Source organism: Cucumis melo, chromosome 4 (assembly GCF_025177605.1).
Source record: "Cucumis melo cultivar AY chromosome 4, USDA_Cmelo_AY_1.0, whole genome shotgun sequence".
In the NCBI taxonomy this organism is placed as follows: Eukaryota; Viridiplantae; Streptophyta; class Magnoliopsida; order Cucurbitales; family Cucurbitaceae; genus Cucumis; species Cucumis melo.
The window spans coordinates 30,828,906-30,840,768 of NC_066860.1; the positions used below are offsets into that span (position 1 = coordinate 30,828,906).

At 35.4% G+C, this 11,863-nt stretch overlaps 3 protein-coding genes across 3 annotated transcripts; 2 read left to right on the plus strand and 1 right to left on the minus strand.

Moving 5' to 3' along the window:
• Positions 1 to 1,238: 1,238 nt before the first annotated feature.
• Positions 1,239 to 1,999, plus strand: LOC103486822 (uncharacterized). Its single transcript, XM_008444925.3, has one exon. It carries the CDS (start codon positions 1,548 to 1,550, stop codon positions 1,824 to 1,826), a length of 279 nt encoding a protein of 92 aa, XP_008443147.1. The 5' UTR covers positions 1,239 to 1,547; the 3' UTR covers positions 1,827 to 1,999.
• Positions 2,000 to 3,555: 1,556 nt separating this feature from the next.
• On the minus strand, positions 3,556 to 5,930 carry LOC103486823 (pentatricopeptide repeat-containing protein At4g21065-like). The gene is made up of 2 exons (XM_008444926.3): positions 4,820 to 5,930; positions 3,556 to 4,402 (listed from the first exon to the last, which is right to left on the minus strand). The coding sequence occupies exons 1-2, from the start codon at positions 5,684 to 5,686 to the stop codon at positions 3,575 to 3,577; spliced, it is 1,695 nt and encodes a 564-aa protein (XP_008443148.3). The 5' UTR covers positions 5,687 to 5,930; the 3' UTR covers positions 3,556 to 3,574.
• A 12-nt stretch (positions 5,931 to 5,942) lies between these two features.
• Positions 5,943 to 10,765, plus strand: LOC103486824 (zinc finger protein VAR3, chloroplastic). The gene is made up of 5 exons (XM_008444927.3): positions 5,943 to 6,526; positions 6,652 to 6,769; positions 8,256 to 8,533; positions 8,694 to 8,792; positions 8,893 to 10,765. The coding sequence occupies exons 1-5, from the start codon at positions 6,093 to 6,095 to the stop codon at positions 10,523 to 10,525; spliced, it is 2,562 nt and encodes an 853-aa protein (XP_008443149.2). The 5' UTR covers positions 5,943 to 6,092; the 3' UTR covers positions 10,526 to 10,765.
• Positions 10,766 to 11,863: the final 1,098 nt, after the last annotated feature.

Consider the following 11,863-nt stretch of genomic DNA (forward strand, 5'->3'; position numbering starts at 1 on the left):
ACCGTCACATGATTTTCTTAACTAGCGGACCATTTAATTTATTTTCAAATTATAGAAATAAAAAGTGTGAAAATATTAATTTATTTAAATGTAAAAATTTTGTATTAGTTTAATAAATAATTTAAATGAAGCGTTGTCCACTCCACGCGTTGATTGAAGTTGTTGAAGAAGGAAGGGAAAAAGAAATGGGAAATCCTGGAAATTGGAAGAATCAATCATAAAGGTCAACACAGTCACGAAAGTTCAACGCAACCCATGCATTTTCAAGTTTCATAGCCTTCAACTTGGACCCCTTCTTTGCCCTATCAAACTTCAAACCCCACAATCCACATTTCCTCCTTCTCCCCTTATTTTCCTGTATTTATTCACATGCCCTCTCTTTTTTTCCTCCTTCACATTAATTATTCTTCTCATTTGTTTCACATAGTTTCATATTTTAAAATCGAATAACCACGTGATATTGATTCTTTACTTATTCTTGTGTGACATGAATGAAGCCTTATTAATTAATAAATTAATATCAATTAATCGTTATTGTTAATTTTAATTAGTTACTTAATATAAATATATTTTTTATAGCTTATCATTTTTTAACCATATTTTGTCTTATCTTAACTATATAAAACTATTTATTATAAGGTTTTATAATTTATTTATTAATATTTTAATTAAATTATATTATTTAGTTGTTTTTCATTATCAATATAATTATCGTTCTAATTTATGTCCTTTTTCATTATATTAAATAATTATTTAGTTTTAGTTTCTGTATACAAATTGATAAATCAAATACCTTGTTTTAATTTTTAGATATTAATTAACCTACATATCTAAACATAGACATTAACTATTACAAACATTTAAAACTCGTGCATTCCTAGACATTTAATAATTATTGTTAGTGGATAAAAAAAAAAGACAAAAATAGGATAGTAAAGTCATATACTCAGTAAATGATGAAAGAAAGTTGTGGACATAATACACGACTTAACCCTAAAATTATATAGAGGTACATGACTTCGTAACCCTGTCTGCTAAAATATCAGTGTTACCCATTAAATTTATTTCATGCATGAAGTCATGTATCAGGTACACGATATTTCACATAAATTAATAGTAAGTTATAAATTTGAAAACAACAATTTTAGAACTATTTCAATATTTGAAAACTAAATAGTCCCTAAACTATTTCCCTCACAATCTTCTTTATTTACATAAGAAAAAAAAAAAGTAATTATCAGCTTTTACATTTTTTTTGCATCTTCTTCATATAAAAACCCCAAGAACTTTCCTACTTTGACAAATTTGACTCAATTCATGGCCACAAATAGAAATCACAAGAATCCATGGGGGAAGACAGAAAATAAGAACAAATACAGGCCCTCAACTGCAAACAAAAAGTACAAAAGTGAAAGAGAAACGAAACCGCAAAAATCAACGGCCTATATAAACTCCCAATTTCGCTCCCTTCAATCTTCATCTTCTCCATTCCCTTTCTCTCTCATCATCACAAAACCAAAAAATCAAAAGTAGAGAAAGTCCGACCAATGGGGAAATTCGTTGAATTGTTGGATGTAGGAGTAAGAATGGCGGCGAGATTTCACTCTCACTGTCCTCAAACTGCTCGGCTTTACTACCATCCTCCATCCGATCACGACTCCGACCACCACCATCACCAACATTATTTGCACCAGATTTTTCAGGCGTACGACGGCGGCCGTCACGGCGGACACTCAACGGAGCTGGTTACGGCATATGGAATGAAGACGATGGCCACGGATGGGAGTTTTGATGCAGAGAATGTGTTTCATTCGGCGGATTTTTGATGATTTTGATTCGATTTAGGGATTTTTCTTTTCTTTTTGTGTAATTTATGAATTGTGCATGCCATTACACATGCCAATCGATATGGTGAAATTGTTATAAATAAAGAATAAATACAATTGTTTTAACTGATGCAAAGAGTTTCAAATGAATGGAAGAGTTTCGTTTTGTGGAATATTTGAGTTGGAAATTAATGAATTGTGGAGTGGTTGAGGAAGAAGAAAAGAAAAGGATGGTGTTTTTTTGTCGTTTTGGATTGGTTCAGAGTCTGAAGTTATTGGAAGATGGGTGTTTCTTGGACTTGACTGCATGTCGAGGTGCGGAGAATCTCTTCAAACGTGAAGCTTTGGTTTTTCTTTTAAGTTATTATTATTGTTATTTCAAAAATTAATTACAACACAGTCGCCAATCATCTTTACCCTAATTCAATGGTAAACTTTTTGGAAAACTCTTGTATTTATCTGACTTGAATGATTAAGTTCTAAATTCATGGTATTAATTAAATTGATTAATTATTTGAATATTTATGTATAATTTTGTAGGGTTTTATTTTCTGTTCTTAATTTTATTTTGTTTAGTTTGATTGCACCTTATCATTAACCTTAACAGCAATAGGTGAGTTCTAATTTATTTTATAGTTTTATGATTTGCTACAAATATTCCTTTTTTTTAAAAAAAAAAAATGAATAAAGGATGTGGAAGCTAGGGAGGGGAATGAGAGAGTTTTAAGTTTTGGAGATTATGTTGTTCTACTGACATGAAAGATTTATGTAATAAAATTAACATAATTGATTGGCTATTTATCAATTTAGCTAACATAATTAATATAAAGTCTAATCATCAAAATATTGAAAGTCATCTCACCACCTCGTTAAATAGTTAATTGAAACCTAATGATAAGTACAAGATAAGTTGTATTCAAAAGTTTAGGAACTAAAGCATACATTTTTCAAAAGTTTAAGGACAAAAATAGAACAAGCCACGAAATTTATGGATTAAGATACGATTTTGACCAATAAGTTTATTGTTATTTACTTGGATTTTGTATTTATACTCACACATGGAGCCCACGTCCAAATTAGTAAACAACCTTCGAAAATTATCTCAAACAATTACGAATGTAATTACCGTTATGTTTACAATAGCTATTAATTTGCCAAAATTCATAGTCTCAGGTAAATTTTAAATGGTTGAAATTATAGACATTTGAAAGAATAGATGCTCAACATTTTAAAATATAATGTTATGTGGGAACATTTTGCACCCATACGAAAATATTTAAATAACATAGTTTATATTACACGTTTTCTACTTGAAAATAATCTAACAAATAATTATTGTGACTATTAAAATATAGTTTATGTTATTATTTTTAGTGAAAAGATATAAATTAATCTTCGTACTCTTTGAGTCATTTCTTACTCACATAAGTATTTCAATTATCACATTAAGAGGTAATGTTAAATGTTTTGGATATCCTTGGGTTTTTGAGTATCCTATGTTATTGTCTTTACAAAGAACATCTTGAAGAATTTTGGATGCTCTCCTCAAATATGGGCTGACAAGTTCTCAAGTCGAGGACATCTTTTTATTGTTATTATTATTATTCTCTTACCCTTCCTCCTTTCTTCTTCGCATTTCTATAAATATTTTTTTTGTACGTTCAGAACCACGCAAACATCAATCAACAACAAGCTTAGCGGAATGAAAAAGATTACGTACGAAAGAAAATTAAAAGAAAAAACATCATTCACCAGAAATCCTTACAAGAGCAAGTACCCTTTATGAACTTATGGAATCGAACTCGATCTCGTACAATAATTTCTCTTTCATATAACTTACTGATTATCTTGATCACTTCATGGCAATCTACACAAACCCTCAGATTCTTCACTACCCTAATCACAACAGGTGCTCTTGTTTTTAGTAGCCCATATGCAATTGCAAATCTCTCACTATGCTCACTTAAAGCGCATTCTTTCTCTTCATCCACAACTTTGTGAAGTACATCTGAAATACTAGGCCTGTACCCTGAATCCCGGACTCGCATCGACATTTCTTTCATAAACTCTCTCAACACTTTCACCTCAGGATGGGACTGGTCACCCATTACAAACTCATGAACAACACCATCAACTTCGATCGAGCTACAACCCGGTACCGGCTTAATGCATTTCTCCTTCATCACCTTTCTTAGTTCACTCATCTTCTCCCATTGAGAAAGAGAAGAATACAAATTTGAAATCATAATGTAGTTCTCTGCATTTAAGGGTTCTAGTTCAAGAAGATACCTGGCAATGATCTCGCCTAGATTCAACAGTTTTTTCTTCTTGCAACCCATTAGCAAGCTCCGCCAAGTTGCAGCATTTGGGGGGATTTTCATTGTCGTAGTGATTCTATAAGCTTCTTCAACAAGACCTGATCGGCATAGTAAATCAACTTTGCAACCATAATGCTCAACTGATGGCTCAATGCCAAATTCAAGCATGAGTGACCAAAATCTTCGACCTCGAGAGACAAGTCCACCGTGAGCACATGCTGATAGAACGGCGAGGAAAGTTACATGGTCCGGCATCACCTGAAAACCACCACTAAAATAATTGACAAAAGCAAGAAAATAAGATTTATCTCAATATGTGTATAACTATCAAAACCCAGAACTTCTACCAAACAAGAACTAGAACTGACGCTGAGAAGAATGAATTTTTAAAAGAAGAAATGCGTAATTAGAGTTTTCTTATGGTTGCAAAGTTGATTTACACTAATTAGAATGGATTTAGCCTACTTGGTCATTAAATTTTTTTGACCGTCTTCCTTCATTTTCTTCAGTAGGCCTATTCTCTTGTTCATGTGGTATAAATCCATCACTTATTAATCTAATCAAGATGCAGCATCAGTGTTAACTCTTATTAGACATAAAATTAGTTCATAAACGTAAGTGAAGCCTTTTAAAATTTATTAACCTACAAAAAACTCGCACATCATCGAACGTTACCTCAGTTTCCAACATTTGTTGAAACGCGTCTACAGCATCCTCTGCAAGTCCATGATATGCCAAGCCCATAATCATGGAGCTCCAAGCTGTAGTATCTTTCACAGGCATATGAACAAAAACCTGCTTTGCCCTCTCAATACATCCACATTTAGCATACATATCTAAAAGTGCAGTGCTAAGCTCGAGATCAGTCAAAACAAAATATTTCTCAATGTAAGCATGCAACCAGCAGCCAATATCCAAGGCCCCCGCCACAGCACAAGCCGAAACGACACTCACTAGAGTCATCGCATCCGGTTGAACCCCAGCCTTCTGCATCTCCCTAAACAACCCCATAGCTTCATCAACTGCTCCAACTCTCGCGTGCCCACTAATCATCGCAGTCCAAGCCACCAAGTTTCTCACAGGCATTTCGTCGAACACCTTCCTAGCAAAACCAATCTCTTCGCATTTTCCATAAAAGTTAACCAGCGAAGTTTGAACAAACAGACTACTGCCAAACCCATCCTTTAAAACATGGGAATGAACCTGTAAACCCTCTCCAAACGCTGCAACAATCGCACAAGCTTTGAGAACAAAAGCCAACGTGAAGGAGTTGGGAACAGGGTACCCTGTTTCAGTAAGCTTCTTGAACAAAAATATAGGTTCTTTGGAGGGGGTATAAATCTGGGAATAGCCCTTGATTAGAGAGTTCCAAGAGAAAATGTTGGGGTGTGGGATTTGAGCAAAAACTGAGCGGGCATAATCGATGTTGCCAAAGGGAGAAAGAGCACAGAAAGCAACGATTTTGGAAAGTGCAAAGGCAAATGAAGAAAGGGGAAGAGGGCGTGTGAGAATGTGGGCGTGAAGCTGGCGGAGAACTCTCATGTTGGGACATTTTTGTACGAGAAACGCAAATCGTTCTTCTTCTTCCAGTTCTTCAACTGCTTCTCAACTCTGGGACTTGAGGAGTTCTGTTTCAGCTAAGGAAGACGAGAGTTTCTTTGCTTAAAACTTATGTTCTACTTCCAACTACAACTTTTTTGCTAACATTTTTAAATATAATAAATTAAATTAAAATATTTACAATATATAATAATAAAATAAGGTAGGAGCAACGTAGAATTTAAACAATTTAAAAATTACTACACACAAGTAAAGTTGTGGACTAGTTTTGTAACAAAGCTAACCTCCATCCAAATAAAGTAGGGTTATCCAACCGCTCACTCTCCTCAACTTCGACTTCACCGTAGGGTTTAAGCTTCGACAACACTCACCACCTCTCTCCGCCGTAATGGGCGGAGCCACTAGGTTCTTCGTCCTCCTTTCTGGTCCTCTTCCTCTCGTTCACTATCGCCGTTCTTCCTTTCTCCGCCATGCTTCTCATTACCACAAGTTCTTTCGATCTTCTCTCCACCCCAGCGCCAGAATCTTATCCTCTTCCTTTCACCCAATTAGAGCCTCTCGCCATGTTCATTCCCAGGTCTCCACTATTGGGGACGAATTCGGGAGTTTTGAAGACCCAGGGTCCGCCAATAGCATGTTTTCTCCGGATTCTTATACTTGGCGGGAATGGTCTCAGTTCCTCGGGGGTCTCATCTCCGGTGGCTACTTCGGTCGTCGGGTTTCTGGAATTGAGCTCGTCGCTGATCTCGAGCTTCCGGCTGAGTTTTTGAATACGGCCAACGCTTGCCTTGCGTTTTCCCTCGAGCGAGAACATCTTTTAGGGTTCGTTTTCTGCTTTGTTTATCTTGTATTTTACTCTATCGGGCTGTTGAAAGCAAGTATATGGTTGGTCCTTAACCTTTTTTTTTTTCCTAAAAAACTAATTTTAATTTTAATTATTGAGGCAGATTGCTTCCGAGGAAGGATATTGAGGTGTTGGTTGAAAGCGTGAACCCATGTTTTTTCAGAGATGGGGACGATTCATCGAGGAAGATGAAGTTGTTTTTACGAGGCGACGAAACTCAGGTGAGTTGTTAATTTTTCATAACATCTCGTGATATTAACTGTAATTGCCGCCAGTTGTTGGCGTACTGAGGGATTTAGTGCTTGTTAATGGAGGAAACGACTTGTCTCAATGAGCCTTTAGTGTTTATTCTTCAAAAGCATTTTAGAGTGCACTTTTGATCCCGAGGGGTAAAGGAAAAACAGTTTTGTGTGTTGGTAGCACCTGGTTGATTGACATTGCTAAGGGACACTTGGTTTCTTGATGCTCGATGGCTCCACCAAATACCAGACCACAACCCTACCTCATGGACTAGTGCTACAACTACAAGCCATGCTGGGATCTCATATTGCTAGCCGCAATGTTAACGGATGCAATTATCTATCATGGGCAACAATTAGTTATAACGTTTGTATGCTAGAGGAGAAAGGCTGACTGCAATCTTTGAACAAATACAAAGTGAACCATCCCTATTTTCTGGTTTAAGATGTCGAAAGTAGAGAATAATATTGTAATGCTATTGCCTTTGGTTAATTTATTTTATAGTATTGAGATAGGCTGGAAGTTCCTACCCCTTCTATCATATTGGATAATAGAGGGAGTTTGGGATGCAAACAGGAAAGGATCTTATGATCTAGACTAGAGCATGCATCTGTAGTCTGTTGAGGCAAGTAACATGCCAGCGACCAAGTATTTCATGGATAAAATGACCAAGTATTTCATTTCCTTACTCACACACGGAAAAAACTGGGTCTCTATGGATATAATAATATAGAATACACCAATGATGCTTCATCGTTCAAAAAGATAGTGGAAAGTTCATTCCTTCTTGGTCTTGATAAAAATTTGGATAAAGGTCGAAAGATGCACTAAAGCAATCAAACCCCTTCTCTTAAACTAGAATTAAAGAAGGATGAAAGATGAAGAAAGTTGAATACGAACTGACTAAGTAAGTACTCGTAACTTTACTCAGTTAAATAGTAAATACTGCAAATAACTGCCATTGAAAAGAAAGGTCATGATGTGAAGACTCAGAAATTTGACGGCAATAAAGAAGTCTGTTGAACTTATACACTCTTAGATATGGAGAGGAATTCAGAATAGGATCCTTTATATAACTCTGTTTCTTGCACCGATAACAACACGGGACATTTTTTAAACCCCTAGGCTTTGGGGTGGAGGTTAAGGATACCTTCCCATGGAAAAAGTTTTTTTTTTTAATTAGGTAAAACTGTAAAAGAATATGGTTGGAAGCACATGGGTTGTGCCTTTTCTTTTTTAATTATTTTTAAGTTTCACGTCCATTTGATCCTATAATTAGTTCATTTTTTGACTTCTAAAATGTGCAACTTTTTACAGGTTAAGTTTTGTCTGCTCAAATTGCAATGGATTAATTATTTCTTCTTGAAGAATTGCTATTTTGATTTTTACTTAATTTATTCCAGCTGATTTCATGTTGTGGGTCTCAGACAATTTACAATATTCTCCTTGTGCTATCACCATTGGTAGGTTTCGGATCACGATAAGGCACACATAATTGATTTATTCAAATTTATCTTGAGCTATGCAAGGAACCCAGTTGTTTCTTCAGAAAGTAATCTGTACGGTAGAGATCTGGTAGAATTATCTGTGAGGAATCTGTTGCGTGAAATATGCAAGCTTGGTTTTAGTAATCCAGATCCAAATCTTCCGGAGACGGCCAATCAGATTCCTGACAAATATGCACAACCACGAGGGCCTTACGGGCCAAAAATTGAAATGAAAAGAGGCGACTGGATTTGTCCGAGGTAGATATTTATTTGTTTGTGATAGTAATTTATGAAGACTACTTCATTTTACACTGCTAAGGTTGTATCTTCAAATGATATGTGCGTATACTGGTGAAGTGTGTATAATATGCCATTGCCTCTACTGATGTAACCTTGTTTTGGATATTTATGAGTGCAGATGTAGTTTCATGAACTTTGCAAGAAATGTGAAATGCCTCGAATGTGACGAAGCACGACCTAAGCGACAGCTGAATGGTGGAGAATGGGAATGCCCTCAGTATGCAGTGATTCTCTATTATCTCAAACTTGATATGTTTTTCTGTTTCCTTTTGTTTTGAATGACTTAATGAAACCTTATATTCTGATTGCTTTGGCAGATGTGATTTTTTCAATTATGGGAGGAATACATTGTGCTTAAGGTGTGATTGCAAAAGGCCAGGGGCTCCATCTGTCAGTAACATTAATGAAAATTTTGCTTCAGGGAATGACAATGGAAGTCGTGCAACTAAGGTTGACATTGATAGTAAGTTGGCTGATAATGAAGAGAAAGCTCAACGCTGGTTTAGTAAGATTTCTCAACTGGACAGTACGTCGGATTCCGGCTCCTCGATAGCAGATGAAGATTTCCCCGAAATAATGCCATTGAGAAAAGGAGTTAATAGATTTGTCGTGAGCACGAGGAAAACACCTCTGGAGAGGAGGTTGGCTAATGCTCAATACAAAGGAAACTTAGGCAACTATGGAGTCCCAGAAAATAACAGCAGTGAACTTTCTGCTTCTAACAATCCTCTTGACGAAAAAATTGGTCAACGTTTGGATGACACTTTTGGTCGCACGTCAACTAATTCTCAATCTACGAACCTTGGAAAGGAACAAGGGACTAGTACCAATTATACTTCGTCATCCAGTTCAGGTTCTTTGCAGTATGCATCCTTGAAAGGAAGCAATTCCAATTATGTTCCATTTGTTCCATTACCTCCAGATATGTTCGCGAAAAAACCTACAAATTCAACCATGGAGAGTAAGGTAGTTGGTACTGATAATAACAAATCCCTTTCATCGGGCTCTAATGAGTGGACAGGCAATGCTTCTCAGAGCAATGAAATGAAGGAAGTAGGAGATACTCCACCACGGAATGAGACTGAGAAAATCAATGAAGGGAAGGAAGATGCTGAAAAATCTGAGAGATGGTTTAAAAGGGTTGCGGAACTGCACAATGTGACGGATCTTCCTAGTGCAATTTCTGATGAAGACTTCCCTGAAATTATGCCAATACGCAAGGGAGAAAATAGATTTGTAGTCAGTAAAAAGAAAGACCGGTCTTTAACGTCTCCAGCGTATAAAAGACATGCAGCTATGGAGCAATCTGGCAGCTCTAACTTTGTCCCCTTTGTTCCTTTCCCACCAGACTACTTCGCTAAGAAAGATAAGCACTCTTCAGATTACTCAAATAGTAAAGCAACTGAAGCACAGTCGAACAACACTAGAATTGGAGTCGATGATGAAAATATCGCTCAACAGTCTGATAATAAAGAAACTCAAACAAGCAGGTTCAACTCAGAACTTCGTACAGGGAGTTCAAGTTGGAACAGTGAAGCTTCAAGTAGTGATTACGTTAAAAAAGAGTCTAATCACAACACCAATGCAGCAGGAAATCCATCCGCGGAGGTGCAGAACATAAGAGAGAAATGGAGTGGAAAGAGTTTGAAATGGAGTGGAAAGAGTTTGGAGGGTTCAGCTGTTACCGAACCAGATCCATTGGACATGTCAGAGGAAGCTAAAGCACAGAGATGGTTCCGTCGTGTTGCTCAGATCAAGGACATCTCCGAACTAAGTCAGATTCCTGATGAAGATTTTCCATCAATCATGCCGATGCGCCAAGGTGTCAACAGGTTCGTAGTCAGCAAGAGAAAAACACCATTGGAAAGAAGGTTGACATCGCCTCAATACAGAAGAAATCTGCCCATTGTCAGTTCAGACCCACCAAAGAGAGAGAATGATGACAGTTAATTAAGAACATGAACACCCAAGGTATTTATCTTCTTTCAAGAACTAAGAGTATTGGTGTTGGTTTATTTTATATCGTGAAAAAGAAAGCAACTTCAAATATGGGTTTTATAATTTAGAATCTTTGATTTCACTACAGTATTGATTAAATTGAATTGAATTCAATAATATTTAAACAATATAATCGATGACTGTGACGTTATAGTTACTTGTGAATAAAATGTCTCATTAGGTTTCTTTCAATTTGTAGACAATGATGTTTTGCAAATAATCTGGTCTTGTAGGCAAATCTTGTGGCAAAATGTGATCTCTTTGGATTATTAGTAGTTTTTTCTTGGTCTTAGATTTTTGTATATGTATCTTGGTTACATGGAAGATGAAAAGAAAACGAATTTAACTATGTAATAGAATTTAGAAAATAATAGCAATCATTATGGATTATCGATTGGCTTAGTGGTAAAAGAAATACAATCTCAACAACAACTACCTAAAAATTAATTGAGAAAATAGTCGCTAAAGTGTCTGGTGGTCATAAGGAAAGAGGGATTTTAGTTATGAATTAACTTCAAATGAACTAAAAGAAAATGCTGAATTGACTGCTGCAATGGAGTTTGATCGGTCATAGACTCGTGTGTTTGGTTTTGGACTCCAAAATTTAAGAAGTTTGTAGAACATTTTCCCATGAATACGTTCTTATTCATCTTTATGAAAATATTGATTCAAATATTAATAATTTGTTGATGTTAAGTTCTTTCTTCAAATTTAAAAATAAATACACGGATCTCAATACTTTTATTGCCTGAAGTGTTCTTACTTTTTAATCAATTTTGATTACTCATATTCGTTATTGGAGGGCACATTGACTAAAATTTAGACCAAATTGTATTTTGATTAGATAAAAAAAATTAAAAGGTTAATTAATAAATAAACTTTTTGAAAACTTTCCTACTTATAACAAACTACTTATTTAGATGCGTGCATGTCTTTCTTCTTTTTCTTAAAAGATAAAAATCAGTCAAATCTAAATGATCGTGTAACCCAATTAATTAAATGATTGTGTAACAAAATTTAAACGATTGTATATCAAACAATAGTCATTTTAAATATTATAATTATCTATTTCCCAAATGAATCCAAAATAATGCCTAATTTATATTGAAAAAAATGTCCAACCTTTTCGAATACTACAATTACGTCCATTGCAACATAAAACCATTTACAATAACTTACCATTATAAACATCTATAATAAATAAACAATTTTTTCTTTTTAAAAAAGTGGATGAAATTAATTTTTTCTCACTGATTCTTGTTGCACATCTTCTATTGCGTGATTTGATGG

What these genes read in the sequence shown, in the direction of transcription:
- LOC103486822 (XM_008444925.3), top strand. Translation starts at nt 1,548, where the DNA reads ATGGGGAAATTCGTTGAATTGTTGGATGTAGGAGTAAGAATGGCGGCG.
- LOC103486823 (XM_008444926.3), bottom strand. Translation starts at nt 5,686, where the DNA reads ATGAGAGTTCTCCGCCAGCTTCACGCCCACATTCTCACACGCCCTCTT. An exon ending in AACAAATGTTGGAAACTGAG is followed by an intron (nt 4,403 to 4,819) that starts GTAACGTTCGAT and finishes GGTGGTTTTCAG; the next exon opens with GTGATGCCGGACCATGTAAC.
- LOC103486824 (XM_008444927.3), top strand. Translation starts at nt 6,093, where the DNA reads ATGGGCGGAGCCACTAGGTTCTTCGTCCTCCTTTCTGGTCCTCTTCCT. An exon ending in GAGCGAGAACATCTTTTAGG is followed by an intron (nt 6,527 to 6,651) that starts GTTCGTTTTCTG and finishes TTATTGAGGCAG; the next exon opens with ATTGCTTCCGAGGAAGGATA. An exon ending in GGCGACTGGATTTGTCCGAG is followed by an intron (nt 8,534 to 8,693) that starts GTAGATATTTAT and finishes TTATGAGTGCAG; the next exon opens with ATGTAGTTTCATGAACTTTG.